This window comes from Pongo abelii, chromosome 13 (assembly GCF_028885655.2).
Source record: "Pongo abelii isolate AG06213 chromosome 13, NHGRI_mPonAbe1-v2.0_pri, whole genome shotgun sequence".
Classification (NCBI taxonomy): Eukaryota; Metazoa; Chordata; class Mammalia; order Primates; family Hominidae; genus Pongo; species Pongo abelii.
The window spans coordinates 120,011,060-120,039,029 of record NC_071998.2 but is presented as its reverse complement, the minus strand read 5'-3'; the positions used below and the strand labels follow the sequence as shown (position 1 = coordinate 120,039,029).

General features: G+C 56.2%; 2 protein-coding genes across 10 annotated transcripts; one reads left to right on the top strand and one right to left on the bottom strand.

Annotated features, from left to right (window-relative positions):
* The first annotated feature begins 69 nt into the window (after positions 1 to 69).
* ZDHHC12 (zinc finger DHHC-type palmitoyltransferase 12) lies at positions 70 to 3,337 on the top strand. Of its 4 annotated transcripts, none has more exons than XM_002820267.6 (5): positions 70 to 230; positions 1,645 to 1,781; positions 2,120 to 2,197; positions 2,389 to 2,555; positions 2,704 to 3,337. In XM_002820267.6, the coding sequence occupies exons 1-5, from the start codon at positions 131 to 133 to the stop codon at positions 3,023 to 3,025; spliced, it is 804 nt and encodes a 267-aa protein (XP_002820313.1). In that variant the 5' UTR covers positions 70 to 130; the 3' UTR covers positions 3,026 to 3,337. The 4 variants fall into 4 exon arrangements, with proteins under 4 accessions (XP_002820313.1, XP_009243186.1, XP_024107680.1 ...); XM_009244911.4 differs by having other exon boundaries at positions 71 to 230; positions 2,392 to 2,555; XM_024251912.3 differs by having other exon boundaries at positions 71 to 230; positions 2,676 to 2,991.
* On the bottom strand, positions 3,289 to 21,675 carry PKN3 (protein kinase N3). Of its 6 annotated transcripts, none has more exons than XM_002820266.6 (22): positions 21,238 to 21,675; positions 18,652 to 18,892; positions 18,316 to 18,461; positions 17,330 to 17,441; positions 17,131 to 17,258; positions 16,749 to 16,932; positions 10,975 to 11,121; positions 10,786 to 10,895; positions 10,531 to 10,674; positions 10,053 to 10,128; positions 9,809 to 9,977; positions 9,511 to 9,613; positions 9,310 to 9,377; positions 8,939 to 9,002; positions 8,714 to 8,805; positions 7,265 to 7,441; positions 5,822 to 5,884; positions 5,582 to 5,658; positions 4,377 to 4,519; positions 4,188 to 4,295; positions 3,922 to 4,002; positions 3,289 to 3,811 (listed from the first exon to the last, which is right to left on the bottom strand). In XM_002820266.6, the coding sequence occupies exons 1-22, from the start codon at positions 21,259 to 21,261 to the stop codon at positions 3,599 to 3,601; spliced, it is 2,670 nt and encodes an 889-aa protein (XP_002820312.4). In that variant the 5' UTR covers positions 21,262 to 21,675; the 3' UTR covers positions 3,289 to 3,598. The 6 variants fall into 6 exon arrangements, with proteins under 6 accessions (XP_002820312.4, XP_009243188.4, XP_009243187.4 ...); XM_009244913.4 differs by lacking the exon at positions 21,238 to 21,675 and adding an exon at positions 20,049 to 21,215; XM_009244912.4 differs by lacking the exon at positions 21,238 to 21,675 and adding an exon at positions 20,709 to 21,215.
* Between the last annotated feature and the right edge of the window lie 6,295 nt (positions 21,676 to 27,970).

Below are 27,970 nucleotides of genomic sequence, written 5' to 3'. Positions count from 1 at the left end.
GCAGCCTCCCTTACCCAGTCCTGCCCCGCCCAGCGCCTAGATCCACCAATCCGAGGGCGCCCGCGTTCCCCTCCCTCGGAGAGCCCGCCCCTCTGGCCGCTTCTTCCGGGTGGGGCCCCGGGCCGAGGCGATGGCGCCCTGGGCGCTCCTCAGCCCTGGGGTCCTGGTGCGGACCGGGCACACCGTGCTGACCTGGGGAATCACGCTGGTGCTCTTCCTGCACGATACCGGTGAGCCGGACCCCGAGCGACCCCGGACCCACCCGATCCCGCGTGGTTCCCCAGACGTTCTGGTCTCACTGGGTCTCCCGCCTAATCCCTGGAGATCCTGCGATTGGCCCGATCTCCGCCAGCTCCTGAAGCTCTCTCCCCATCTATCATTCCAAGAGCCACCTGCTCTCCGCCTGATACCCCGTTGATCCCTAATTAATCCCAGCATCTTCCTGATCATTGCCAAACGCCCTGTCCATCCCAGGACCCAGCCGGTGCCCACCAGATCCAAGGACCGACTTGAGCCCCATGTCCCCTGATCTGGGACCCACATGATCCTTCCCAGGAACTGACCCCAAATCTTCCCATCCATACGATTAGGAGGCTTAACTAGATGCAAAGATTGGCATTCTGCCCACGCCCACACCCTCCACACCCCCGTGGCCGCTAGCTGCCCAAGTCCAGGCGAAGCCTCAGGCAAGAGAACACCCCATGGGGTGCGGCCTGTCTCCCATCTTCCCACAGATTAACCCACCCACCTCCATTTCCCTCATTCTTCTTAGTAGCCCCCTACCCAGCGCCTCACCTGCCACGGGCAGCCTCCCCCACTGTCCCCCACAGCAGCCCCCAGCCCTCCTTCCGTGGCGGTCCAGCCTCAGTTTCTGGACTGAGGCCCCTTCTGGCTTTCCTCCCAAGACAGACCTCCTCCACCACTTTCACCCTTTAGCCTAAAAACTTGCTCAGGTCTCCGTATCAGAAAACGAACCCCTCAAAACCCACCCTTTCTTCTCTGCTCCCCCTTACAACCAAGGGACACGGGATTTGTCTACACTCTGCTGTCTGGTGGTCTCATGCCCCTCACCTTGCCCTGCACCCTACCTCCCCAAAATCCTGTCACCTCCATGGGCTGAAGCCCGCTGGACCCTTCCTTATGCCCCTCTGCAGCATCTGAGCCTGCCAGCTGCACCCTCCCCACTGTATCTCTCTCAGGCATTTCAGACCTAGCCAGTCTCTCACCATTGCAGAGCCAGAGATGCTGGACCCCTCCTCCCTCTTTCCCACATCCAGTCAGGTCTGGCTCCCTTCACCCAGCAGTCCCCTCTGTCCATTCCTTCCTCCCTCACTTCCTGCCAGGCCTTTGTAGCTACCCTCTTCTTCCTCCTGGCCAGATTCTCTGCCCCCAGGCTTCCCCTGATCCATTTCTTTAGCAATGAGGTTTTCCAAAACAGATCTGGCTCTATAACCTTCCATGGTTCCCTCTGACCCTCCAGATAAAGTGCAGATGAACTGTTGGCCACACACAACCACTCAGGGAACCAACATCTCCAGGCCTTTGCTCAGCCAGGAACACACTTCCCCACCTCCAACTGCACCCCCGCCCCACCCACTCCTGTTCTACCCGGCCCAGCCTCACTGTGCTCTCCGGCCTCTCCAGAGCTGCGGCAATGGGAGGAGCAGGGGGAGCTGCTCCTGCCCCTCACCTTCCTGCTCCTGGTGCTGGGCTCCCTGCTACTCTACCTCGCCGTGTCACTCATGGACCCTGGCTACGTGAATGTGCAGCCTCAGCCTCAGGTAACCAGGGGCCCCTACTCTCACCAACAGGGACTCAGCAACCAGCACCAGTCTCCATGCCAGGCTCTTGTGGGGACAGTTTAGTGAATCCTCTTGCCAGCCCTAGAGTCCCATCTACAGTAGTGAGGAAACTGCTGGGGCCCAGAGAAGGAAGAGACTTGCAAACATCACACAGCTGCCCTCAGTCCAGGGTGCTCCGCCACACCCCACACCTCCATTCTGCTTGGGATGGGTCCCAAACTCCACACTCAGAGCTAAGCCGGCCCCTAGGGGAGCTGCCCACCAATGACACCTGTCTCCCAAGGGGACCCTGTCTTACACCCCACCCCTCATTCCAGGAGGAGCTCAAAGAGGAGCAGACAGCCATGGTTCCTCCAGCCATCCCTCTTCGGCGCTGTAGATACTGCCTGGTGCTGGTGAGTGATGCAGGGACACCCGTGGGAGAGGTTGGGCCAAAGCTGAGACTCCTCGACCTCTTCCTGCCCCAGTGCCTGGGCCTCACCCCTCCTCCAAGAAGGCCTTCCAGAATCAGGCCCTGATTCCTTCCCTCAGTGGTGGGCCCACAGCAGGGCTGGCACTGAGCCTCCACCATCCTCCATGCCCACAGCAGCCCCTGAGGGCTCGGCACTGCCGTGAGTGCCGCCGTTGCGTCCGCCGCTACGACCACCACTGCCCCTGGATGGAGAACTGTGTGGGAGAACGCAACCACCCACTCTTTGTGGTCTACCTGGCGCTGCAGCTGGTGGTGCTTCTGTGGGGCCTGTACCTGGCATGGTGGGTGCTGCTGCCCGGGTGTAGGGGGAGGGTGGAATGAATGCTCCCACAGGGGTGGACAGAGCCAGGACTCCCAGGGACCCGGCACGGGGAGGGAAGGGCTCCCCTGCCCTCCCCCAGCACCAGGCCCCTGTCCCCTGCACCGCAGGTCAGGCCTCCGGTTCTTCCAGCCCTGGGGGCTGTGGCTGCGGTCCAGCGGGCTCCTGTTCGCCACCTTCCTGTTGCTGTCCCTCTTCTCGTTGGTGGCCAGCCTGCTCCTCGCCTCACACCTCTACCTGGTGGCCAGCAACACCACCACCTGGGAATTCATCTCCTCACACCGCATCACCTATCTCCGCCAGCGCCCCGGCAACCCCTTCGACCGAGGCCTGACCCGCAACCTGGCCCACTTCTTCTGTGGATGGCCCTCGGGGTCCTGGGAGACCCTCTGGGCTGAGGAGGAGGAAGAGGGCAGCAGCCCAGCTGTTTAGGGTTGCTGGAGGCCGGGCTACCGTCTTGTGCCTGAAAACCACAGGGCCTGTCCCCAGCTGGGGTGAGCCCTCGGAGGGCCTGGGGCCCTCACTCCTGCCCACGCCTCCCAGGCCCCAGAACGGAGCTTCAAGTCAGACAGATCCCTGCCTTGGTGGGCAGTTCTGCCTTCCAAGGAAGAAGGGGAAGAAAAGAACCTGTGGGCGGCTCACGCCCAAGCAGACCCCAGGCTCCACCCCAGCCCTGCCCAGGCTGCTGCCAGTGCACACTTTTACAAATTTAATATAAAGCAAGTCCAGTCTTAAAAAGACAAACCATATCACTCCTTGCTGCGGCACCCTTTCTGGGCCAGGTCTCGCTGGGAGGTAGAGGAGGGCGAGCTGGAGGCGGAAGGGACACACTTTGCCCAGTGACACTGAGCAAGCCCACAACAGTGGCCCCATGGCTGCCACCTCGAATCCCAAGGGCTCATAAGTACCCAGCAAGGCCTGGACCTCCAGGCAGGGCGCACAGGTAGGCGAGCAGAGGCTCTAACAGTCTGTGGAGGAAGGGGACAGAGGTGCCAGGAGATGCCCTCAGGGTTCCAGGAATCGCTCTGACACAAAGTCGAAGTCCTGGAAGGCGGCCTGTTGGCGGGCAGTGAGGAGGCTGTGGGGTGCAGGTGGGGTCAGGGCAGGCGGCAGCCCTGTGAACTCGCCCTCAAAGTAGCGCAGGTCCGCAGGGCCACAGAGGGTAGGCACGAAGGGGGGCTGGATGGTGCGGGCGAGCAGGGCTTGCCAGTTGGTGGTCTGAGGGCAAAGGAGAGGTGCCTGAGACGGCAGGAACAGCAGCTCCAGGAGTCACTCCATGCCACCTACGCTGCCAGGCACAGGGGACCACCGCCACCCCAGCCGCTCACCCTGAAGAATGGCTGGACCTTGATCTCCTCGGCATCCTGCTCACCCGCCCCGAGGCGCTTCTCCGGGCACTTCTGGAGGAGCTGGGCAATAGGACAGGCATGCACTTAGGGCATTCAGCCCCAGGCACTGCCATCATCCACGGGCCCCAAGCACGCTGGCCCAGAGCGCTCTAAGGCTGGGTGGCGGGGGGTGTGCTGTCCCACGGCAGAAGGCACATGGGCCCTGAGCGGCCATCCAGCCCAGCCCCAGACCCTGCAGTGCTTACCTTCTGAATGAGCTCAAGCCCTTGCACTGACAGAAAGCCGGGGTAGGGGGCGTCCATGTTAACAATGCAGTCAAACACCTCTTCCTCTGTGTCCCCTGGGAACGGGCACTGTGGAGATGGGGGCTCAGCAGGATGCACAGGCCACCCCACCCCAACCCAGAGGCCCAGGAAACACGCTCCAGCACTCACCTCACCCACCAGCATCTCGTAGAGCAGCACACCCAGCCCCCACCAGTCCACAGCCCGTGTATACGCCTCCTGGGTCAGCACCTCAGGAGCCAGGAACTCCGGGGTGCCACAGAAGGTGCTAGTCCGGTCCCCGAAGCCGATCCCTGCAAACCAACAGGCACACCACTAGCTGCTTGGTGTGGCCTATTCACAATAACCTCAACAGCCAAGCCTTATGATGCCAGGGAGCTGAGCCTGTGCCAAGCCCTGCCCTGTACCCAAGGAAGTGGGAATGGTTATGACGCCATTTGACTGCATGCGGAGCCAAGCTCACAGGCTAAGGTCACAGAAGGCAGAACTCAGCTGGGTGCGGTGGCTCACACCTGTAATCCCAGCACTTTGGGAGGCCGAGGTGGGCAGATCATGAGGTCAGGAGTTCAAGACCAGCCTGGCCAACATGGTGAAACCCCATCTCTACTAAAAATACAAAAAATAAGCTGGGTGTGGTGGCATGCACCTGTAATCGCAGGTACTCGGGAGGCTGAGGCAGGAGAATCCCTTGAACCTCAGAGGTAGAGGGTGCAGTGAGCCAAGACTGCGCCATTGCACTCCAGCCTGGGCGACAGGGCAAGACTCCATCTCAAAAAAAAAGGAGCCGGGCGCAGTGGCTCATGCCTGTAATCCCAGCACTTTGGGTGGCTGAGGCGGGTGGATCATGAGGTCAGGAGATCGAGACCATCCTGGCTAACACAGTGAAACCCCGTCTCTACTAAAAAAATACAAAAATTAGCCAGGTGTAGTGGTACTCGCCTGTAGTCCCAGCTACTTGGGAGGCTGAGGCAGGAGAATCGCTTGAACCCAGTAGGTGGAGGCTGCAGTGAGCCGAGACTGTGCCACTGCATTGCATCCTGGGTGGCACAGCAAGACTCTATCTCAAAAAAAAAAAAAACAGAAAAAAAAAAAAACAGAAGGCAGAACTCAGTCTCCTCTCCCATCCCTGACCACAGGCTCTCCCTCGGGCCAGGTGCAGGCTGGGGCTACGAGCCTCTAGGACTAGGAAGAAAGGGCCAGTGTGCCCAGCTGTCCCCTGGAATGAGGTCTGGGGTGGTGGAACCAGGGCATCCGCGGGTGAGGAGATTTCCTGGGACATGCCATGTGCCCATCATCCTATTGGCCAGGCTGGGTAAACAAGGCTGGAGATATGGATCCCAATGGGCAGCCCCCACCTTCCTTGCAGAGTCCAAAGTCTGCAATCTTCAGGAATCCCTGGGCATCCAGCAGAAGGTTATCCAACTTCAGGTCCCTGAGGGCAAGGGTGCAGATCAAAGGGACTGAGGGGGGCTTAGACCCAGGGAACAGCAATGGCCCCTGGAGCAGCCCAGGCAGGCGGAGGCAGCGTCTGTGTCCTCACCCACTCCACCCCAACCCCCACCCCCACCCCCGTGCACCCCTGGGACAAAAGTCACCTGTAAATGATCTTCTTCTCGTGTAAGAACTGCAGCCCCAGGACAACACAAGCCACGTAGAAGCTGCAGGGATGGTTATGGGAGAACTCAGGCCCAAGACAGACACCAGGGAGGCAGGACAGGGAAGCACCAGGATGGCCATGGCCGGGGGATCCCGGATGTCCCAGCCAGAATCAGAGATGAGACTGGGACAAGCATTATGCTGAGGGGGTGGGGGTTCTCCAACAGTCCCAAGGTCGCCCCCAGGTTGCTGTGCATTTCCAGCTCACCCTTCCTGGGTCCTTAAATGGTGCCAGGGACCAAGTGTTGGTCCCTGCAGTGGATGTTCATCACGCCTATTTTTTTTCTTTCTTTTTTTTTTTTTGAGACGGAGTCTCGCTCTGTCACCCAGGCTCACTGCGATCTCGGCTCACTGCAACCTCCACCTCCCGGGTTCAAGCGATTCTCCTGCCTCAGCCTCCCGAGTAGCTGAGACTACAGGAACGCGCCACCACGCCCAGCTAATTTTTTTTTTTTTTAGTTTTCGTAGAGACAGGGTTTCACCATGTTGGCCAGGATGGTCTCGATCTCTTGACCTCATGATCCACTCGCCTCGGCCTCCCAAAGTGTGGGGATTACAGGCATGAACCAACGTGCTCAGCCTTTTTTTTTAGATGGAGTCTCGCTCTGTTGCCAGACTGGAGTAAAGTGGCGGGATCTCGGCTCACTGCAACCTCCACCTCCTGGGTTCAAGTGATTCTCCTGCCTCAGCCTCTCAAGTAGCTGGGATTACAGACGCGTGCCACCTTGCCCAGCTAATTTTGGTATCTTTAGTAGAGACAAGAGTTTACCATGTTGGCCAGGCTGGTCACGAACTCCTGACCTCAGGTGATCCGCCCACCTCAGCCTCCAAAGTGCTGGGATTACAGGTGCCCGGCCAATCATGCCTATTTTTCAAATAAAGATCTGAGACTCACCAACTGTGGTGGCTCATGCCTGTAATCTCAGCACTTTGGGAGGCCGAGGTGGGCAGATCACTTGAGGTCAAGAGTTCGAGACCAGCCTGACCAACATGGAGAAACCCCGTCTCTACTAAAAATACAAAATTAGACAGGAGTGGTGGTGCATGCCTGTAATCCCAGCTACTCAGGAGGCTGAGGCAGGAGAATGGCTTGAACCAGGGAGGCGGAGGTTGTGGTGAGCCGAGATCGTGCCATTGCGCTCCAGCCTGGGCAATAAGAGCCAGACTCCGTCTCACAAAAAAACAAAAAAAAACTAATGCACAGCTTCATAAGCTGATACCCAGGGTCACAAATGCTGTCAGTTGGTGCCAAGATGTAAACCAAGGCCTCTGACTCCTGCTCCTCTGCTGTTGGGCACTTGGAGAAGGCAGGATGTAGAGAGTGGGCGTAGGGAACCAGGCAAAGTTTGCTGGAAGAGGCAGGCAGGAGGGATGGAACCCACCGGGCCTGCGGCTCGGGGAAGACATCCTCGTGGATCTGCATCATGAGGTCGCCACCAGGCACAAACTCAGTCACAAAGCAGGCATGGCTGGAGGTCTGGAAGCAGGCAAGGAGGGAGAGCAGGAAAGGGTGCCCTGTGCGGCCCACAGCCTCCAGGATCCGCTTCTCGCAGTACAGGCTGCAGGAGAGAGCAAGGGTATTAGAGGGAAGGAAAACTTCCCTGGGCTGTGCCCTGTGCCTTGCACAACACCTTTGGCTCACTGGGGCCCTCAGCCAAAGTGCCAGGCGAGTAGACTGATGGTTTCTTTTTTTTTTTTTTTTTTTTGAGACACAGTCTTGCTCTGTCACCTGGGCTGGAGTGCAGTGCTGTGATCTCAGCTCACTGCAACCTGTCTCCCGGGTTCAAGTGATTTTTGTGCCTCAGCCTCCCGAGTAGCTGGGATTATAGGAGTGCGCCACCACGCCCAGCTAATTTTTGTATTTTTAGTAGACACGGGGTTTTGCTGTGTTGCCCAAGCTGGTCTCGAACTCTTGGCCTCAAGTTATCCACCTGCTTCGGCCTTCCAGAATGCTGGGATTACAAGCCTGAGCCAGTGAGCCCAGCCTTTTTTTTTTTTTTTGCGACAGGGTCTCACTTTGTTGCCCGGGCTGGAGTGATGTGGTGTGATCTCGGCTCACTGCAGCCTCCACCACTGAGGTTCAAGTGATCCTCCCACCACAGCTTCACGAAGAGCTGGGTGTGCACCATCACGCCCAGCTAATTTTTGTATTTTTTATAGAGAGGGGGTTTCGCCATGTTGCCCAGGCTGGCCTCTAACTCCTGGGGTCAAGCAGTCCTCCCACCTTGGGCTCCTGAAGTGCTGGGATTCCAGGCGTGAGCCACTGTGCCCAGCCTTCCCTTTTTTTTTTTTTTGTTTTTTTAGATGAGGTCTCACTCTGTTGCCCAGGCTGGAGATCTCTGCTAACTAAAACCTCTACCTCCTGGGCTTAAGCAATCCTCTCACCTCACCCTCCCAAGTAGCTGGGACTAAAGGCGCATGCCGCCATGCCTGGCTATTTTTTATAGATGGGGTTTCACCATGTGGTTCAGATTGGTCTTGAACTCCTGGACTCAAGCGATCCGCCTGCCTTGGCCTCCCAAAGTGCTGGGATTATATGCATGAGCTACCGCACCTGGCCATAGAGTGATGGTTTCTATATGTCAGGGGCTCACAAGGGGCTCTGAATGTGCACAGCTACCAATGCCCCCATTTTACAGTAGAGCAAACTGACAGAGAGAAGAGGGGACCTGCCCAAGGAAACACGGTTAACAACTGCAGGTGCCAAAAGAGAATGCAAGCTGGCTGGCCCCATGGGGTCACCTCTCCAAAGCCCCAGGAACCTTCAGCTGCCCTCTGGATGCCACAGCCCAGGCCAGCCATCCTGGGTGCCCTGCGGCACCCCCACACACCTCTCTATCTCGTCCCGGCTGAGAACCTCCTGCTTCTTCAGTGCTTTGATGGCGTAGTATTTCCCTGTCCCCTTGAACTGGACCAGGAGGACCTGGGGCCAGAGAGAGGTTGGGCTCCAGGTGGGCCACACCAGGGAGCCTTTACCGCCCCCACAGATCAGGTCCTCCCGGCTCATGTGATGAGGCCCTCAATCCCGTCCCATACCACCCTCTTCAGCCCACTACCTTCCCAAAGTGTCCCCGGCCCAGCACAGCTAAGCAGCGGAAGTCCTGAAGCCGAGGGGGTTTCCTGCAAAGAAAGAGAGGGTATAAGAAGTCCCCTGGCGCATTGGCTGGGTCCCTACCCAGAGCCACTCCAAGCCTCCCATGCCCAGTCCTGGGCTGTCTCGACCTATGGGCTCGAGAAAGCCCTGCAGTAAGGACTCCTAGAAGCTGGCATAGAGCTGGAGCTCAATAATGTGGGTTTAGCAAATCCGACCCTGAGAGCCAGCCAGCGCATCCGCCAGGGAGCCAGGGAGTAATGTAGGAATGGATACACAAATGTTCAAGCAAGCAGACGAATGTCTCAAACATGAAGGTGCGGAGGATGGGGGTACCTGGTGGGGGAGGCTGGTGGAGATGGCCCACGTCGAGTCCTAGCCTCCATATGGGGACGTTTGGTGCGCTGTGAGTATAGAGGAGCTCAGGGCAGGGCTGGGCTTCCTTCTCTCTTTCCCTTCAGGCCTGCCACCCCACAGCTGGGTGGCCCTGCCAGCCCCAGCCGGCCCTAGGAGCCACTAGTCCCTCCAGCCCCTCACCGGAGTCTCCTCGGATGTTGGCTCCTGGGGGAGGTAGAGGCGCGGGGGCTTGGGTGGGGGCATCATCTCTTCGCCCAAGGGGGTCTTCTTGGGCAGGAAATTACTGTAGGGAGAAAGTAGACACAGTGCCCAGCACAGGCAGATGCAAGAGCTGGCAGGATGGACACACTAACCCGAAGCAAGACAGACAGAGGGTTGGGGCCTGAGCAGTGCAGACAGACAGACAGATACCGCCTGGATCTGGAGTCAGGCAGCCACCACAGAGAAGCATGCAGTCTAGGGCGATGGGGCTCCTCACCTGGGAGTGGCAGGGTCAGAGGCCTCTCGCGGTGTTGTTGGGGTCCGAGGGCACCCTTTGGGGGGGCTGGTTATGCTCGGTGAGCTGCAGGGGGGCAGCAGGTTCATGACGAGGCGCCCCCAGGCCGCCATGCCGAGGTTCATCTGCGAAGCCCTCAGGAAATCCTGGCCTGGGAGAAAACGGGGAGCTTAGTCCCGGGACCCCAGCCCTGCTCCCTCACACATAGCCCCCATTCCCTCCACACCTCTGCGTTTAGAGAAGATTCGTTCCTGCCTCTGCAGCCGGGGCCGCCTCTCAATGACAGGATCGCAGAAGGTCACCTGCAGGGGTAGGGGCAGGGTTGTGGACCAGTCGCCTCCCACCTCATCTGCCATGGCACTTCCTCTGCCCCTGGGATTACAGCCCAAGCCCCCAGGGTCAACAGATGCAAGAGCCAGAAGGACCCAGAGAAACAGATTCAATGTCCTCATTGATACTAGTGGAGAAACAGAGGCCCAGGGAGGAGAGGCACTTTTCCAGGGTCACACCTGAGGTGGGGCAGTCAGGACAAGGACCCAGGCCTCCAGATGCAGCCCTGAGAGAGCGGCTAGGAGCCCTTATTCTTGGAGACCTCCTCTCTGGTCCTCAGTCTCTGCACCTACACGCAGCGCATCGGTCTTGAGGCCTTGCTGGCCCTGACACCCCAGGGTCCCACCAAGTCAGAGGGCGGAGGTGGTGAGCACCTGGGCAAAAAGCAGTCCCTGCGGTACCAGGCTGAGGGACAGTTGGTGACAGGCATTGTCCAGGAAGTCCTCAAGTCTCAGGAAGGCCACGCCACATAGCTGCCGCCAGTCCCGCCAGTGCACCCCAATCTCCAGCTCACGGGCCTGCATTGGGGAGGCCAGGCTGAAGGATGGGGTGCGGAACGAGCCCCGACCTGGGCAGCCTTCCACCCCGCAGCCCAAGGTCACCCCTGGCCACACAAAGGCCAGGCTTACTCGCTCCAGTGGGATGACAAAGGTCTGGTCCCAGGACTGTTCGGCCACCTGCCCCCAGCCCGTCTGCCCCACGACACGGTTGTCCACCTTTAGCACAGCCAGCACCTCGCCTGCAGGGCCAGAGCCGGGGCTCAGGGCAGGTCTGAAGCAGGGGTCTCCTGCTCCCCCCGAAGCTCCTTCCCTACTCACTGGCAAGCTCGCCTCGGCCACGCTGGTGCTTGGCCCTGGTCCAAAGCCAGCCCTCGGAGGGGCTGCTGGCCAGTGCAGCCGCTGGGGAGCGCCCGGGCACGGCTGTCAGCAACTGTTCACAGCCCAGGAGGCGGACCTGCAGTGTCCCTGTGGGGAAGGTGAGCAGGGGGCGTTGTCAGATGCCATCTTCCCACTGCTACCACCAAGGTGTCCTGGGACCCCAGGAAGGCCACCCTCTCCAGGAGGTGGCTGAACCCAGACCGTACCCACCTGAGGCCAAGGCAGCTACCTGAGGAACCTCACTCAGTGTGGCAGCCTAGAGTGCCTGGACGGGAGCCTGCTGACTGTTCTGCAGCTACCAAGCACCATGAGCCCCCTAAAGGGTGCCCTTGGACCCCGATGACACCCCAGGAGGCCTCCGACCTGGACACTTCCAGGTGAGGAGCCACCTTGTCCCAGACTGCACGCTTCTCTGTGGCAGCCGCCTCTTTCCAGGGCAGAGCAACTGGCTCTCCCCTCCACATGCTGGAGCGGCAGGGACATGGGCTCAGACCTCAGACCTCAGCCAGGCTGCACAGAGCCACAGCACATGACAAGATGCTGCCTAGAGCTGGGGCCTAGAGAGCACCGTGGCAAGGATAAGAGCTTGGGACAGGGAGCAGGAAGCCTGGCTTCCTGTTGGGACCCACCTGCTCCCTGGGCCTCAGTTTCCCCATCTGAACAGTGCAGGTGAGTCCCAGCTCTGCCCCACCTCCCCCAATGGATATGAGACGTGTTTTGTCAACGGAGTAAGTTCATGTGTCACATCACTAGAGGTTTGTCTCTCAAAGGGTAGAGAAAGCAGTGGGGATCTAGCAGCTTTTGAGGACACGAAGTAGGCCCAAAAGTATCATTTAGGGAGAGTCCGGGCCTGGGAGTTACACACAGAGAGAACTTGTAAACAAAGGCAGGGGTCCAGGGTAGAAAGATCAGCTTAGAAAGAACAGCTCGGCCGGGCGCAGTGGCTCATGCCTGTAATCCCAACACTTTGGGAGACCGAGGCAGGCAGATCACCTGAGGTCAGGAGTTAAAGACCAGCCTGACCAACATGGCGAAACCCCATCCCAACTAAAAATACAAAAACCAGCCGGGCATGATGGTGGGCACCTGTAATCCCAGCTACTCGGAAGGCTAAGGCAGGAGAATCGCTTGAACCCGGGAGGCAGAGGTTGCAGTGAGCCAATATTGTGCCATTGCACGCCAGCCTGGGCGACAGAGCAAGACTCCGTCTCAAAAAAAAAAACAAAACAAAAACTTGAGGCCGGGCGTGGTGGCTCACACCTGTAATCCCAGCACTTTGGGAGGCTGAGGCAGGTGGATCACCTGAGGTCAGGAGTTCGAGACCAGCCTGGCCAACACGGTGAAACTCTGTCTCTACTAAAAATACAAATATTAGCCAGGCGTGGTGGTGGGCGCCTGTAATCCCAACTACTTGGGAGGCTGAGGCAGGAGAATCGCTTGAACCTGGGAGGCAGAGGTTGCAGTGAGTCAAGATTATGCCACTGTACTCCAGCCTGGGTGACAAAGCAAGACTCTGTCCCCCCACCCAAAAAAAAAAGGTCCAGGCATGGTGGCTCCCACCTGTAATCCCAGCACTTTGGGAGGCCAAGGTGGGCAGATCACGAGGTCAGATCAAGAACACGGTGAAACCACGTCTCTACTAAAAATACAAAAATTAGCCGGGCACAGTGGTGGGCGCCTGTAGTTAGTCCCAGCTACTCTGGAGGCTGAAGCAGGAGAATGGCGTGAACCCGGGAGGCGGAGCTTGCAGTGAGCCGAAATTGCACCACTGCAATCCAGCCTGGGCAACAGAGCAAGACTCCGTCTCAAAAAAAAAAAAAAAAAGAGGCCGGGCGAGGTGGCACACGCCTGTAATCCCAGCACTTTGGGAGGCCAAGGCGGGCAGATCACCTGAGGTCAGAAGTTCGAGACCAGCCTGACCAACATGGAGAAATCCCATCTCTACTAAAAATATAAAAATTAGCCAGGTGTGGTGGCACATGCCTGTAATCCCAGCTATTCGAGAGGCTGAGGCAGGAGAATTGCTTGAACCCAGGAGGCGGAGGTTGCGGTGAGCTGAGATTGCGCCACTGCACTCCAGCATGGGCAATAAGATCGCGCCACTGCACTCCAGCCTGGGCAATAAGAGCAAAACTCCGTCTCAAAAAAAAATGGACAACTCAAGTATCTGGGGTGTTTAGCCAGGGGACAGGATATGGGGTGGCCTTGAGTAATTGAATTCTAGGCCTTTTAACAAGCTGTTTCTTCTGCGTTCCTCAACTTGTCTACTTGGCCATAAGTACTCCCGTGTAAGTCCTTCAAGGCCAAGACACCACCTCCTCTAGAAAACATTCCTTGGGCCGGGCGTGGCTGGCTCACGCCTGTAATCCCAGCGCTTTGGGAGGCCAAGGCGGGCTTATCACCTGAGGTCAGGAGTTCGAGACCAGCCTGGCCAACATGGCGAAACTCTGTCTCTACTAATAATACAAAAAATAGCCGGGCATGGTGGCGTGGGCCTGTAATCCCAGCTACTCGGGAAGCTGAGGCAGGAGAATTGCTTGAACCCAGGAGGCAGAGGCTGCAGTGAGCTGATATCACACCACTGCACTCCAGTCTGGGCGACAGGGAGAAACTCCATCTCAAAAAAAAAAAAAAGAAAAGAAAACATTCCTCGATTCCCCAAGGCCTGGTGAGAGGGCTCCATCCAGAGCCTGCATTTCCTCTTCTCAGCTCTGCTCACAATGGAATGGGGTCAGTCGGCCCTGTAGCAGTGTTCTGTGCAGACAGGCACTTGCCTTTCCAGCTCGCACTGTATCTCGGTGGGATACAGCTTCAAAGCCCGTGCTCTTAGATTATTTGTTGATTACGATTTGGCTGCTGCTACAAGGAGACAGATCTCAGTACAAGATAAGAAAATTAACTTTTTTGGCCGGGCGCGGTGGCTCACACCTGTCCCAGCACTTTGGGAGGCCAAGGCAGGCAGATCACAAGGGCAGGCGATCGAGACCATCCCGGCTAACACGGTGAAACCTTGTCTCTACTAAAAATACAAAAACAAAAAATTAGCCAGGTGTGGTGGCGGGCGCCTGTAGTCCCAGCTACTCGGGAGGCTGAGGCAGGAGAATGGCGTGAATCCGGGAGGCGGAGCTTGCAGTAAGCCGAGATCACGCCACTGCACTCCAGCCTGGGTGACAGAGCTCGGAGTCTCACTCTGCTCGGAGTCTCGCTCTGTTTGGAGTCTCGCTCTGTCGCCCAGGCTGGAGTGCAGTGGTGGGATCTCGGCTCACTGCAAGCTCCACCTCCCAGGTTCACGCCATTCTCCTGCCTCAGCCTCCCGAGTAGCTGGGACTACAGGCGCCCACCACCACACCCAGCTAATTTTTGCAATTTTTTTTTTTTTTTGAGACAGAGTTTTGCTCTTGTTGCCCAGGCTGGACTCCAGTGGTGCCATCTTGGCTCACTGCAACCTCCACCTCCCGGGTTCAAGCAATTTTCCTGCTTTAGCCTCCCGAGTAGCTGGGATTATAGGCATGCGCCACCAGGCCTGGCTAATTTTGTATTTTTTAGTAGAGACAGGGTTTCTCCATTTTGGTCAGGCTGGTCTCGAACTCCCAATCTCAGGTGATCCACCCACCTCGGCCTCCCAAAGTGCTGAGATTACAGGCATGAGCTGCTGTGCCCAGCCTATTTTTTTTGAGACGGGCTATCTGTTGCCCAGGCTGGGGTGCAGTGGCGCGATCATGGCTCATTGTACCCTCAACCTCCCTGGGCTCAAGCAAGCCTCCCACCTCAGCCTCTCAAGTAGCTGGGACTACAGGTATGTACCATGATACCTGGCTAATTTTTTTTTTTTTTTTTTTTTTGAGACGGAGTCTCGCTGTCGCCCAGGCTGGAGTGCAGTGGCGCGATCTCGGCTCACTGCAGGCTCTGCCCGCCAGGGTTCACACCATTCTCCTGCCTCAGCCTCCCGAGTAGCTGGGACTACAGGCGCCCGCCACCTCGCCCGGTTAATTTTCTGTATTTTTAGTAGAGACGGGGTTTCACCATGTTAGCCAGGATGGTCTCGATCTCCTGACCTCATGATCCGCCCGCCTCAGCCTCCCAAAGTGCTGGGATTACAGGTGTGAGCCACTGCGCCCGGCAATTTTTGTATTTTTTGTAGAGATGGAGTTTTGTCATGTTGCCCAGGCTGGTCTCAAACTCCTGAACTCAAGTGATGCACGTGCCTCACCCTCCTAAAGTGCTAGGATTATACACATGAGCCACCGCGCCAGACCAGAAAACTCTTTTTTTTTTTCTTGAAACAGAGTTTTGCTGTGTCACCCACGCTGGAGTGCAACGGCATGATCTTGGCTTACTACAAACTCTGCCTCCCGGGTTCAAGCAATCTTCTTGCCTCAGCCTCCCCAATAGCAGGGATTACAGGCAGGCGCCACCACGCCCAGCTAATTTTTTTTGTTTCTAAAGATGAGGTTTCACTATGTTGCCCAGGCTCGTCTAGAAATCCTGGGCTCAAGTGATCCGTCCACCTCAGCCTCCCAAAGTGCCGTAATTACAAGCTTGAGCCACCGTGCCCAGCCAAGAAAACTTTTTTTTCTTTTTTTTTGAGACTGGGTCTCAAAAAAACTCCTGAGCTCAAGCAGTCTTCCCACCTCAGCCTCTCAAAGTGCTAGGATTACAGGTGTGAGCCACTGCACCCAGCAATTTTAGTTTAATTTTATTATTTTTTTCCAAGGAAATTATTATTATTATTATTATTATTATTATTATTTGAGACGGAGTCTTGCCCTGTTACCTAGGCTGAAGTGCAGTGGCGCAATCTCAGCTCACTGCAACCTCGCCTCCTGGGTTCAAGTGATTCTCCTGCCTTAGCCTCCCGAGTAGCTGGGACTACAGGCATGCGCCACCACATCCAGCTACTTTTTTGTATTTTTAGTAGAGACAGGATTTCACCATGTTGGCCAGGCTGGTCTTGAACTCCTGACCTCAGGTGATCCGCCCACCTCAGTCTTCCAAAGTGCTGGGATTAAAGGCATGAGCCACCATGCCTGGCCCAAGAAAATTTTTTTTTTTTTGAGATGGCGTCTTGCCCTGTCACTCAGGGTGGAGTGCAGTGGCGCGATCTCGGCTCACTGCAACCTCCGCCTCCAGGGTTCAAGCAATTCTCTGCCTCAGCCTCCTGAGCAACCAGGATTACAGGCACCCACCACCACGCCCGGCTAATTTTTGTATTTGTAGAGACAGGGTTTCACCATCTCGGCCAGGTTGGTCTTGGAACTCCTGATCTCATGATCCACCCACCTCGGCTTCCCAAAGTGCTGGAATTACCAGCGTGAGTCAGCACGCCCAGCCTAGAAAACCTTCTAATAGTCCAAGCTGCCCAGTGCTGGGTATCAAGCTTTCCAGGGCTGCGAGCTTCCTAACACCAGTGCTTTAAGCATTATTCTGGTTATTTATGTAAATACAAGCTACACTGTCCGAGTGCTGACTGTGCTAGGCACTGTGCTTAGCACATCACATGCAACACAGCAACCCTATGAGGCAGGTGCTATATCATCCACATTTTACAGATGGATAAACTGAGGTTTGAAGAAGGAATGTCAGTTTCCCAAGGTCACGCTGCTAGTGGGTGGTGGGGCAGGATTGGAACTCTTGAACTCTTCATCAGAATTATTTGTGCTTCCGGTCTCCCCTAGAAAAAGGAGAGCTTTGAAGGGGGAGGAACTTCTGGCTACCTGTCAGGGCGGTGGGCTTCACAGGTGTCCCTGAAGGCTGGGGGTATCCAGGCACCGCAGTCCGCAACTCTCGGGCCACTCTGCTGCGCAAAGGGTGGGCAGGAGGCAGTTGCTCCAGCAGCTGCTCCAAGGCCAGCCGCAGGAGGTCCAGTTTCTGGGAGGACTCCTGTAGCTGGGCCTGGGCCTGCAGAGGGCACAATGTAGAGCCAGGTTCGTGGGGTATATGGCAGGGGGCAGCAGCCCAGGTCACCCGGAGCCATCTTCCGCACGAAGTCTCAACAGAGAAGTCCTGCTTCTACACGGCCACCCTCCCTTCCCGCCCCTGCTGAGGGTGGTATGGGAACAAGCCAGCCTTAGGAGAGGGCCAGAGCTGGGGCCTGACCTCAGCCAGTGCCTTGCGGTCCTGTGTTCTCCGGCTACTAAGCAGTTTCACCACGTTCTTGGCGCCCTCAGCCACAGCTGCCTCAACGTGCAGTCGATGCTGTAGCTCCTCCGCCAGCAGCTCAGGCCCTGTGGGAAGGACCGCAGCTCTCAGGCCCTGCTCTTCCCTGCTCCGCCCTCCCTGTGTCTCAAGGCCTCACCTGGCTCCGGGGACCCACTGGCCTCCAAGCTGCTGATCTTCATCCGCAGCAGGGCCACCTTCAGCTGGCTGTCCCGCAGCATCTGCTGGGCGGCTGCCAGGAGCTTCCTCTCCTATGGAGCAGTGGCACAGGCCCATCAGACCAGGCCTGGGCCACAGCTTCCCCCATCAGACCAGGAACTGGAGCCGGGTCTCCCCCATCAAAACAGGGTTAAAGTCAAACCTCTAGGCCAAACACTAAAGTCAAGCCTCCCTTGTTGGACTAGTTGGTGGGTCAGGGGAGCCTTTTCCATCAGAACAACAAGGGCTGGGGTCAAGTTTCCCCTTTCATATCAGGGCTGGGGTCATGCGTCTTCCATCGGATCAGGGCTGGGGCTAACTCTCCCCCATCAGATCAGGGCTGGGGTCATGCCTGCCCCCTCAGAGCAGGGTTGATGCTTCCCCCATCAGATCAGGGCAGGGGCTAAGCTAAGCCTCCCCCATTAGATCAGGGCAGGGGCTAAGCTAAGCCTCTCCCATCAGATCAGGGCTGGGGCTAAGCCTCCCCCATCAGATCATGGCAGCGGCTAAGCTAAGCCTCCCCCATCAGATCAGGGCAGGGGCTAAGCTAAGCCTCCCCCATTAGATCAGGGCAGGGGCTAAGCTAAGCCTCCCCCATCAGATCAGGGCTAAGGTCCTGCCTCCCTCATCATATCAGGGCCACAGCCAAGTCTTCTTGTCAGACAAGGACGGAGGCCCAGTTCCCGACATCATGCTGGGAGTTGGGAGTGGGGCTGGGCTAGGATCCCATTAGACCAGGGCAAGGCCTTCTCTGTCACACTAGAGACTACAGCCATGCCTTCCTCACCCAGCTGGGGTTTGGGGCTGTATTTTCCCCGTCAGGCTGCAGGCTGGGATGGTGTCTCCTTATGAGCCCAATGGCTGAGGTGCATTTCCCTATCAGACCAGGGGCCAGGGTGCCCCTGCCATCAGACTGTGGGGCCTTACCTTGGGGGTGCCACTGGCGCACGTGTGGGTCATGTTCTCAGCCCCCTGCTTCACCTTCAGCTCCACATGCAGCTGCCTCCGGAGAGCCTCTAGGTGCCGAGCCCTGAGCTGCTCTGCCCACGGCCGGGGTCCTGAGGCCACAGGCTCTGTGCACGGGGGTATCGAGCACAGGAGTCCCTCACCCAGAGCCGAGACCCCCACTGTGGACTCTCCTCCTTCCCTTACTGATCTATAGGCAGGAAATGAGGTGGTCTCGCCACAGTGGCCAGGTCCAAGGCCAGGGGCCAGATCGGCCCAGAGCCTTCTGTCCTGAGGGGGTCTCGGCTCCTCACTCACCAGCTGGGCCAGGCCCAGGGCCGGGCAGCAGGATTCGGGCATGCAGCTCCCGCAGCTCGCCATGCAGCTGCTCCAGGCGGCGGTTGGAGGACCGCAGCAGCTGCTGCACATGGCTCAAGTGGCGGCGGTCTGTGGCCGCGCGCCGCAGGTTCTCCACCCCCTCCTTGATCTTCAGCTCTTTCTGGATGGCCCGACGGATCACCTCTTTCTCATCCTCTGGGGGCCACTGGCTCGGCCCAGGCTGCAGAGCCGGTGGAAAGCAGAGGGTGGAGAACAGTCATGGGGAGCAGCGGCCACCAGCAGCCTTTGCTCACTGCAGATGGAGGCGGAGGAAGGGACGGCACCCAGGACTGACTCACACAGGGTTTGGGAAGCCTCTCTCCCCTTAGAGCTCAGGCCTGAGCCAGATGGAAACTCCGAGGCCACTCATCTAGGCCAGGCTCCTGTCCTCCGCCCGTTGGAGAAGGATGGGGCCGGGGGATAGTTCACACGGTAAACGGGTGCCAGGTTCTATTCTAAGAGCTTTGCATATATTACCACATCACTCCTCCCAACAACCCCACCCAGTAGTGGTGGTGATTACCCCCATTTTCTTTTTTTTTTTTTTTTTTTGAGGCGGAGTTTTGCTCTTGTTGCCCAGGCTGGAGTGCAATGGCACGATCTCGGTTCACCACAACCTCTGCCTCCCGGGTTCAAGCGATTCTCCTGCCCCAGCCTCCCGAGTAGCTGGGATTACAGGCACATGCCACCAAGCCCGGCTAATGTATTTTTAGTAGAGACGGGGTTTCTCCATGTTGGTCAGGCGGGTCTTAAACTCCCGACCTCAGGTGATCTGCCCGCCTTGACCTCCCAAAGTGCTGGGATTACAGGTGTGAGCCACCACGCCTGGACTATTACCCCTATTTTCTAGTGAGGAAACTGAGGCCCACAGAGGTGAAGTAACTTGCCCACAGTCAAGACACAGAGGAGGGGCCACCATCTCTCGGGCCCCAGCTGTCCCTGGCAGCCCTGGGTAATCAGGCTGCTGTCTCTGCATCTGGGATCCAAAGTAGAGTCCAGGAGCCACAAAAGCTACGCCGAAGAGGGGTTCACACGAAGCCACATGAGAAGGCAGCCAGGGGCCTGGGAGCCAGGGCTTGTTCCCGATGTCCCAATGCCACAGGTAGCAAAGCAGAGGCACAGAGAGGAACTAGGGAGGTCTCCGGGTGCCCACCCCCTGCTCAGCTCCCGAGAGGAAGTAGAAGGCTCTCTCACGGCTTCACCCAGGTTGGAGCCAGGAACAGGAACACCTCCTTTCCAGCCGTCAGCATTTCAAACCAACCGGTGCCAAAGGTGACCTCAGGCCGGGTAACCCACGATGCCCCGCAACACGGGCTGTTGCAGGGACCCCATCTTACCTCTCTGTGTTCCATCTTCTCCTGAGCCCAGTGGAAGGGGCCGCAAGCCCAGACTCAGGGACCCCCCCACCCCAGACCTCAGCGGGGCCTGCTGGCCCAGCTGTCAGAGGGCAAGGGCGAGGTTCAGGAAATCCTCTGACCGCCCTAGGCCACAGGGCCAGAGCCAAAGACCGGAGCAAACAAAGGTCCCATGGAGCTGGGGGCCCGGCCACCGGGGTCCTGAGTCACCCAGCTGCCGCTGCAGGGCGGAGCCCCGCAGGAAATCGGAAAATGTGTACAAGCTACGTCTGGAACAGGCGGAGGGACCTCCAGAGGAAGGGGGTGGGAGGGGTCAGACAGAGCCCCAGCCCTGAAGGAGGCCTAAACGACTGGCTTGGGCGTTCAAGGAGTCTACACGCACCCCCCAACACCCCCATGGTCCCGTCTGCCCTGGGTTGGAACTCCAACATGGACACACACACCACCTCCTTTCCGCTCTTTGCGGGGACCCACTCCTGTCCGCAAATGCCCCCCTCCCAACCACTCGCTCCAGGACAGGACACCACCTCTCCCTCCTCAGGAGCAGACAGACATGGCCTCGGTCCTCCGGGCCCACGCGCACCTACTACCACCTCTGGCAGGAAACCCAGCCCCCTCCACATTCTAGAACCCGCTATGTACCCAAAGGTTCCCGCCCCGGGGCGGGGGAGGCCGCTCCCCTCTCATCCACGCTCCCCTCGTGCCTCGTGTGCTCCGGGAAGGACTCCTGCCACTGCCAAGAGCGCACAGACTGCGCCCCGCGCTGCGCGCACATTCTAATCCCCCAGGCCCCTGTGCCCCGCCTTTCTATCCCGGCTAATTCCCGTCGGCCTTGGAGCCCCACCGAGGAGAACCGACTTAAGGACACTCTGGGGACCACCCTGGTGGCGCACACTGCGGACTCAGCCGTCCTCGCTCACGGGCTGGTTGGGGTTCAGTCTCCGGGTCAGCCGGGGGCTGATTTGGAGACTCTGCAGGGTCCAGGAACGACCGAACCCGGAGCTCAGGTCTGCTCTGCGAGGGCGTCGCGGGGCCGGGGCCAGGGCAGGGGCAGGGAAGGGGCGCGGGTGAGGGGAGGGTCGGGGGAAGCGGCCGCGGTTCGGGGCTCCGGGGCGATGACCGAGGCTTCCTCGCACCCCCCGGGCCCGCGCGCCCCTCCCGCGCCGTTCACCTGCCGCGGCGCCCCCTCCTCCATGGCGCCGCTCTGGCCGCTTGGGGCCCTCCTCTCCGCCACTGCGGTCCCGGAAGCCGCAGACCCTCCGCCAGGACTTTCAAACTTGAAACTTCCCGGGAAGCGGCGCCGGAGACGCGGGATCGGGCGCCCCCTCCCGAGACCCGCTGGCCCGCGGGACCAGCGCCGCCTCCCGTCCGCGCCGGTCCAGCGCCCGGGACCCCACGCCCGAGGTCCCGCGCCCCAGCGCCTCCCTCGGATCCAAAACTCCGCGGGATTCTGGGCCCAGCAGCCGGGCTTCGGCGCCTGCGGTTCTCGCTGGGCGTGACCGCGCCGCACCCCCGGGTTGGACGCTCAGGAGGCACATCGCCCGCGCCCAGGTCCTCTGGCCTTCCCGGCCGCGCGCCCGCGGGAGCCGGCCAGCTGGGGACAGGGATGGGGGGAATAGCGCCCCCTGAAGGTTGCCGGGTCGCCCAGCCGAGTGCAGCCCGTGGAGCTGGCCGCCTTCTCTAACTTTGAGCCCCTCCACAACCTGGCTCCCGCCTCTAACGCGCTGGGCCTCCTCGACCAAGCCCCTCAAGTCTCTCTTTGTCTCGCACGTTGTTGGTGTAATGCAGGCTAATCCAATATTGTCTTTCTCCTCGGAGTGGTTGGCCCAGACTAGATATTAGTCACTACAAGAACGTATACTAGGCCAGGCGCAGTGGCTCACGCCTGTAATCCCAGCAGTTTGGGAGGCCGAGGTGGACGGATCACGAGGTCAGGAGTTCGAGACCAGCCTGGCCAACATGCTGAAACCCCGTCTCTACTAAAAATACAAAAATTAGCCGGTCATGGTGGCGGGCGCCTGTAATCCCAGCTACTCAGGAGGCTGAGGTGGGAGAATCGCTTGTACCTGGTAGGCGGAGGTTGCAGTGAGCGGAGATCCTGCCACTGCACTCCAGCCTGGGCGACAGAGCGAGACTCTGAGACTCCGTCTCAAAAAAAAAAAAAAGGTTTTTAAAAAAAGAACGACTGTCGGGCGTGGTGGCTCACGCCTGTAATCCCAGCACTTTGGGAGGCCAAGGCGGGCTTATCACCTGAGGTCGGGAGTTCAAGACCAGCCTGAACAACCCAGAGAAAGCCGGTCTCTACTAAAAAATACAAAAAAATTAGCCGGGCGTGGTGGCGCATGCCTGTAATCCCAGCTACTCGGGAGGCTGAGGCAGGAGAATTGCTTGAACCCGGGAGGCAGAGGTTGCGGTGAGCTGAGATCGCATAATTGCACTCCAGCCTGGGCAACAAGAGTGAAACTCCATCTCAAAAAAAAAAAAAAAAAAAGAACGTATACTTGTGGAAAAGTAAATCCGCACCCAAAATTATGATAAATTACAAATTACAGATGAATGAACCAGACCTCTCTCCGGCCCATCTCTTACTCAGACTGAGTTTGCTGGTTCAGCCCGTGCCACTTTTTAGGGCTTTACCCTAAAAAGCCCATCCATCCACACGGGAGAAAAGACATTTACACCTGGTGAAATAGCCACCACTATTTCAGCCCAAGGGAGGTGTGCTGGTCACTGCCTAGTCTATGGCGGGCCATTCAGCCCGTCCTGGCATCCTGCGTTTACAGGAGGTTGTGTCAGGACTTCGTGGAGGAGCGTCCTCCAGGAGGTGGGAAGGTGATGAAGGGTCAAATACTGACAGTGACTTGGAACAGACAGGCTCCGGTGCTCTTACCGAAGGAAGCCACATGTGCTTTGCACTAATCACTTCCCTCACAATGGACTGGAAAAAAAGTGAAATTGGTGAGCCATGGACAATGCTGTGTTGTCCTGCTATGGGAAATCACCCAAGTGGCATTGACGTATAAGCAAAGGCAACTTGGCTCTGTGAAACATGCCCAGATTTCATAATCAGAGGCGAAATGTGACATTTACACATTAGAGTTGTTGAGGTCTAGACATTAACACAAGCACCTGGCACATAGTAGGTTCTTTAACATGGGGGTTGGCTGGGCATGGTGGCTCATGTCTGTAATCCCAGCACTTTGGGAGGCTGAGGAGGGCAGATCACTTAAGGTCGGGAGTTCAAGACCAGCCTGGCCAACATGGTGAAATCCCATCTCTACTAAAAAAATTAAAAGGGCAGCCGGGCACAGTGGCTCACGCCTGTAATGCTAGCACTTTGGGAGGCTGAAGCAGGTGGATCACAAGGTCAGGAGTTCGAGACCAGCCTGGCCAACATGGTAAAACCCCGTCTTTACTAAAACTACAAAAAAAAAAAAAAATTAGCTGGGCATGGTGGTGGGTGCCTGTAATCCCAGTTACTAGGGAGGCTGAACCTGGGAGGTAGAGGTTGCAGTAAGCCAATCTCACCACTACACTCCAGCCTGGATGACAAGAGCAAAACTCCATCTCAAAAAAATAAATAAATAAAATAAAAAATTACAAAAACTAGCTGGGCGTGGTAGCACATGCCTATAGTCCCAGCTACTCGGGAGGCTGAGGCAGGCAAATCACCTGAACCTGGGAGGCAGTGGTTTCAGCGAGCTAAGATTACACCACTGCACTCCAGCCTGGGCAACAGAGCAAGATTCTGTCTCAAGAAAAATAAATAAATAAAAATAAAATAAAATGGAGGTTAAATGAATGTTATTATCCATCATTTAGAAGCAAAAGTGCTGACCAAGCCCAGTGGCTCATGCCTGTAATCCTAGAACTCTGGGAGGCTGATGAGGCAGGAGGATTGCTTGAGGCCTAAGAGTTCAAGACCAACCTGGCCAACATAGTGAGACACCATCTCTTAGAAAAGTAAAATAAAGAAGTAAAAAAGTCCTCAGCTTCTCACTGCAGCTCATCAAAAACCCAGGAATCAAACTAACAAGCCTTCTCCACCTTTTAGGAATTCTCCAGTGGTGCAATCAGTCCAGCCAGCTAATTAACACTTTAAAATGTGTATTTGCCTTGATGGCTAAATGTTACTTCTGGAAGCCAAGAGTAATCTGAGATAACTCTCCATAGGAGGGTGCTCACATCTCAACTCCTGGCTCATTTATCCACTCACTGCAGGCAGGAAGCTGAATTCGATGGTTTTCCAAGTTTGGTTGGAAAGTGGCTTTGTTTTTTGTTTTTTGAGACAGAGTCTTGCTCTGTCAACCAGGCTGGAGTGCAGTGGTGCAATTTTGGCTCACTGCAACCTCCACCTCCTGGGTCCAAGCGATTCTTGTGCCTCAGCCTCCTGAGCAGCTGGGACTACAGGCACATGCACCACACCTGGCTAATTTTTTTTTTTTTTTTTTTTTTTGAGACGGAGTCTCGCACTTTCACCCAGGCTAGAATGTAGTGGCTGATCTTGGCTTACTGCAAGCTCCGCCTCCAGGGTTCACGCCATTCTCCTTCCTCAGCCTCCCGAGTAGCTGGGACTACAGGCACCCACCACCACGGCCGGCTAATTTTTGTATTTTTAGTAGAGACAGGGTTTCATTGTGTTAGCCAGGATGGTCTCGATCTTCTGACCTTGTGATCCGCTCACCTCGGCCTCCCAAAGTGCTGGGATTACAGGCAGGAGCCACCGCGCCCAGCACACCCGGCTAATTTTTTATATTTTTAGTAGAGATGGGGTTTCGCCATGTTGTCCAGGCCAGTCTCGAACTCCTGACCTCGCGTGATGCACCTGCCTCAGCCTACCAAAGTGCTGAGATTACAGGTGTGGCCACCGCGCCCGACCTGGGGAGTGTTTTTCACCACCTTACACAGAGAAGCCAAGTCCTGGACTGCTGGATCAGTCTGACCAGGTAGTTGCATCTTACTTCTGATGGTGATAATACTTCATAAGACTGGAATTCTTAGGAAATTCGTGTTCAGCATTTAGGGGGCCGTGAATAGTGCAAACCAACTCTCTAGCCAGTTGGCCTTTAAAAGACTATAACTCACTGGGCACCGCGGCTCACGCCTGTAATCCCAACACTTTGAGAGGCCGAGGCAGGCGGATCACGTGAGGTCGGGAGTTCAAGACCAGCCTGACCAACATGGACAAGGCCTATCTCTACTAAAAATACAAAATTAGCCGAGGTGGTGGCGCATGCCTGTAACCCCAGCTACTCAGGAGGCTGAGGCAGGAGAATTGCTTGAACCTGGGAGGTGGAGATTGCGGTGAGCCGAGATCGTGCCATTGCACTCCAGCCTGGGTAAAAAGAGCACAACTCCATCTCAAAAAAAAAAAAAAAAGACTATAACTCAACTGAAAGGAACCTAAAACTTGTCAACAGGCTGCATGAGGAAACATTTTCCCCCTTCCCTGACTACAATTTTTTCCTTCTTGGTGTTGCCACCAGTCAATTTTTGTTTTTTCTGAGACGCCATCTCACTCTGTCGTCCAGGCTGGAGTGCAGTGGAATGATCTCGGCTCACTGCAACCTCCGCCTCCTGGGTTCAAACAATTCTCCTGCCTCAGTCTCCCAAGTAGCTGGGATTACAGGCGCGTGCCACCATGCCTGGCTAATTTTTGTATTTTTAGTAGAGATGGGGTTTCACCATGTTGGCCAGGCTGGTCTCGAACTGGCTGGTCTCGAACTCCTGACCTTGTGATCACCCACTCGGCCTCCCAAAGTGCTGGGATTACAGGCATGAGCCACCGCACCTGGCCCTACAACCAGTCCATTTTTATTTCGGTTTGTCTCTGGGTAGACTCTGAACACACAATGTCACCAACTACAGTTGGTCTATACCCTCCACTTTAAAAGTCCTCGCTATTCTGCAGTCCTTTGCCTGAGGCTTATTAAAAAGTAAACTTGTGCTGGGCGCGGTGGCTCACGCCTGTAATCTCAGCACTTTGGGAGGCCAAGGCGGGTGGATCATGAGGTCAGGCGATCGAGACCATCCTGGTTAACACGGTGAAACCCAGTCTCTACTAAAAATACAAAAAATTAGCCGGGCGTGGTGGCGGGCGCCTGTAGTCCCAGCTACTCGGGAGGCTGAGGCAGAAGAATGGTGTGAACCCTGGAGGTGGAGCTTGCAGTCAGCAGAGATCATGCCACTGCACTCCAGCCTGGGTGACGGAGCGAGACTCCGTCTCAAAAAAAAAAAAAAAAAGTAGTAAACTTGTGACTGGCCAGGCGCTGTGACTCACGCCTGTAATCCCAGCACTTTGGGAGGCCCAGGTGGGCAGATCACATGAGGTCGCGAGTTTGAGACCCGCCTGACCAACATGGTGAAACCCCATCTCTACTAAAATATGAAAACTAGCTTGCTATGGTGATATGTGCCTGTAATCCCAGCTATTCGGGAGGCTGAGGCAGAAGAATGGCTTGAACCTGCTAAGTGGAGGTTGCAGTGAGCTGAGATCGTGCCACTGCACTCCAGCCTAGGCGACAGAGTGAGACCTCTGTCTCAAAAACAAAAAAAATGAAATCACTGGAGAAACAAAAACCGAGATGGTCTAAAGCAGAATATTCCTTAAGGTTTTGAAACTAGATGTAAGGACATCTTGCAAGCTACTGCCCTCCATCCTAATTCATGCAGTTATTAAATACCCCTCATAAGCCAAATACAGCACAGCTTGGGAACACAGCCCCTTCCTAAACAGCCATTATTACTCTTCTGTCTTGTTTTGAACAGGGTCTTCTTGCCGTGTGGCCCAGGCTGAAGCACGGTGGCAAAATCATAGTTCAGTGCAGCCTCAAACTCCCGGGCTAAGGCAATCCTGCCCCAGCCTCTCAAGTGGCTAGGATTAACCTAGCGCCACACAATTTTTTTTTTTTTTTTTTTTAATGGTAGTGTTGGGATATCCCTGTCATCCAGGTTGGCCTAGAGCTCCTGGACTTACATGATCCTTCAGCCTGGGCCTCCCAAAGTACTGCGATTACAGGCATGCACCACTGTGCCCAACTTCTATTTTCTATTTTCAAATGTCCTTGAGAAAAGGAGCTGAGCCCATTCCAATACACACTAAAGACCACCAGCCCAAGAACTTGTCTTGCAATTGGACACAAGGCAGGCTGGCTACTGTGTATGGAAATTTTTTAGTACATTAAGGTTGCCATTTTGCTTTCTCACAGCCTAGTTCTCTTAGAAAATTTGCTGATATTAGTGGCACCTCAGGAAATCACAATAGTTGAATGAACTACTACCTTAAAGGGCTCCCGATTTTTGACATTCCTGAAAATAAACGTTATTGTGACCTATAACCTGACAGCCCTAGATGTTCACCAGCATGTAAAACCACTAGTTGTGCTAAGTTTCACTGTTATGTTTGTGAAAAAGTATCACAGGCTTGTGGATATTGATTCAAATGACTACAGTAGCCCCACTTATCCAAAGGAGATACATTCTAAGATGCCCCAGTGGCTGCCTGAAACCACAGGAGTATCAAGCCCCATGCAATTTTTCCTGTACATGCCTATAAAACTTAATTTCCAAATTAAGCACAGTAAGAGATTAACAGTATAGGACAATTTTGACTATTGTATACTATAACTGTATACATTCACACATGTAACAGTATAAAGGTGTGAATGTAGTCTCAAAGTATCTGAACTGTAGCTGACCACATGTAGCTGAAGCTGCAGATAACAGGACCCACTGTACTCAATTTTCTTCCTAGTGAAGTCCTTTTGAGACTTCAAAATGAAAATGCTATACTCACCCTCTCAGAAACTGCTTACTCAGAAACTGTATCCAAGTAAGATATTTGAATTTGTCCTTTACTTGTACACCGACCAGCTCAAAGCTTTCTAAACCAATGTTATACCATT

Bases quoted from the DNA above. Each gene is read 5' to 3' on its own strand.
- ZDHHC12 (XM_002820267.6), top strand. From the start codon at position 131: ATGGCGCCCTGGGCGCTCCTCAGCCCTGGGGTCCTGGTGCGGACCGGG. The intron at 231-1,644 runs GTGAGCCGGACC...CGGCCTCTCCAG, and splicing joins GCTCTTCCTGCACGATACCG to AGCTGCGGCAATGGGAGGAG. The intron at 1,782-2,119 runs GTAACCAGGGGC...CCCTCATTCCAG, and splicing joins ATGTGCAGCCTCAGCCTCAG to GAGGAGCTCAAAGAGGAGCA.
- PKN3 (XM_054521152.2), bottom strand. From the start codon at position 18,762: ATGTGCAGCAGCTGCTGCGGTCCTCCAACCGCCGCCTGGAGCAGCTGC. The intron at 17,259-17,329 runs GTGAGGCCTTGA...TCCTTCCCACAG, and splicing joins CAGTGGGTCCCCGGAGCCAG to GGCCTGAGCTGCTGGCGGAG. The intron at 9,614-9,808 runs GTGAGGAGCCCC...TTCTCCCTACAG, and splicing joins TCTGACCCTGCCACTCCCAG to TAATTTCCTGCCCAAGAAGA.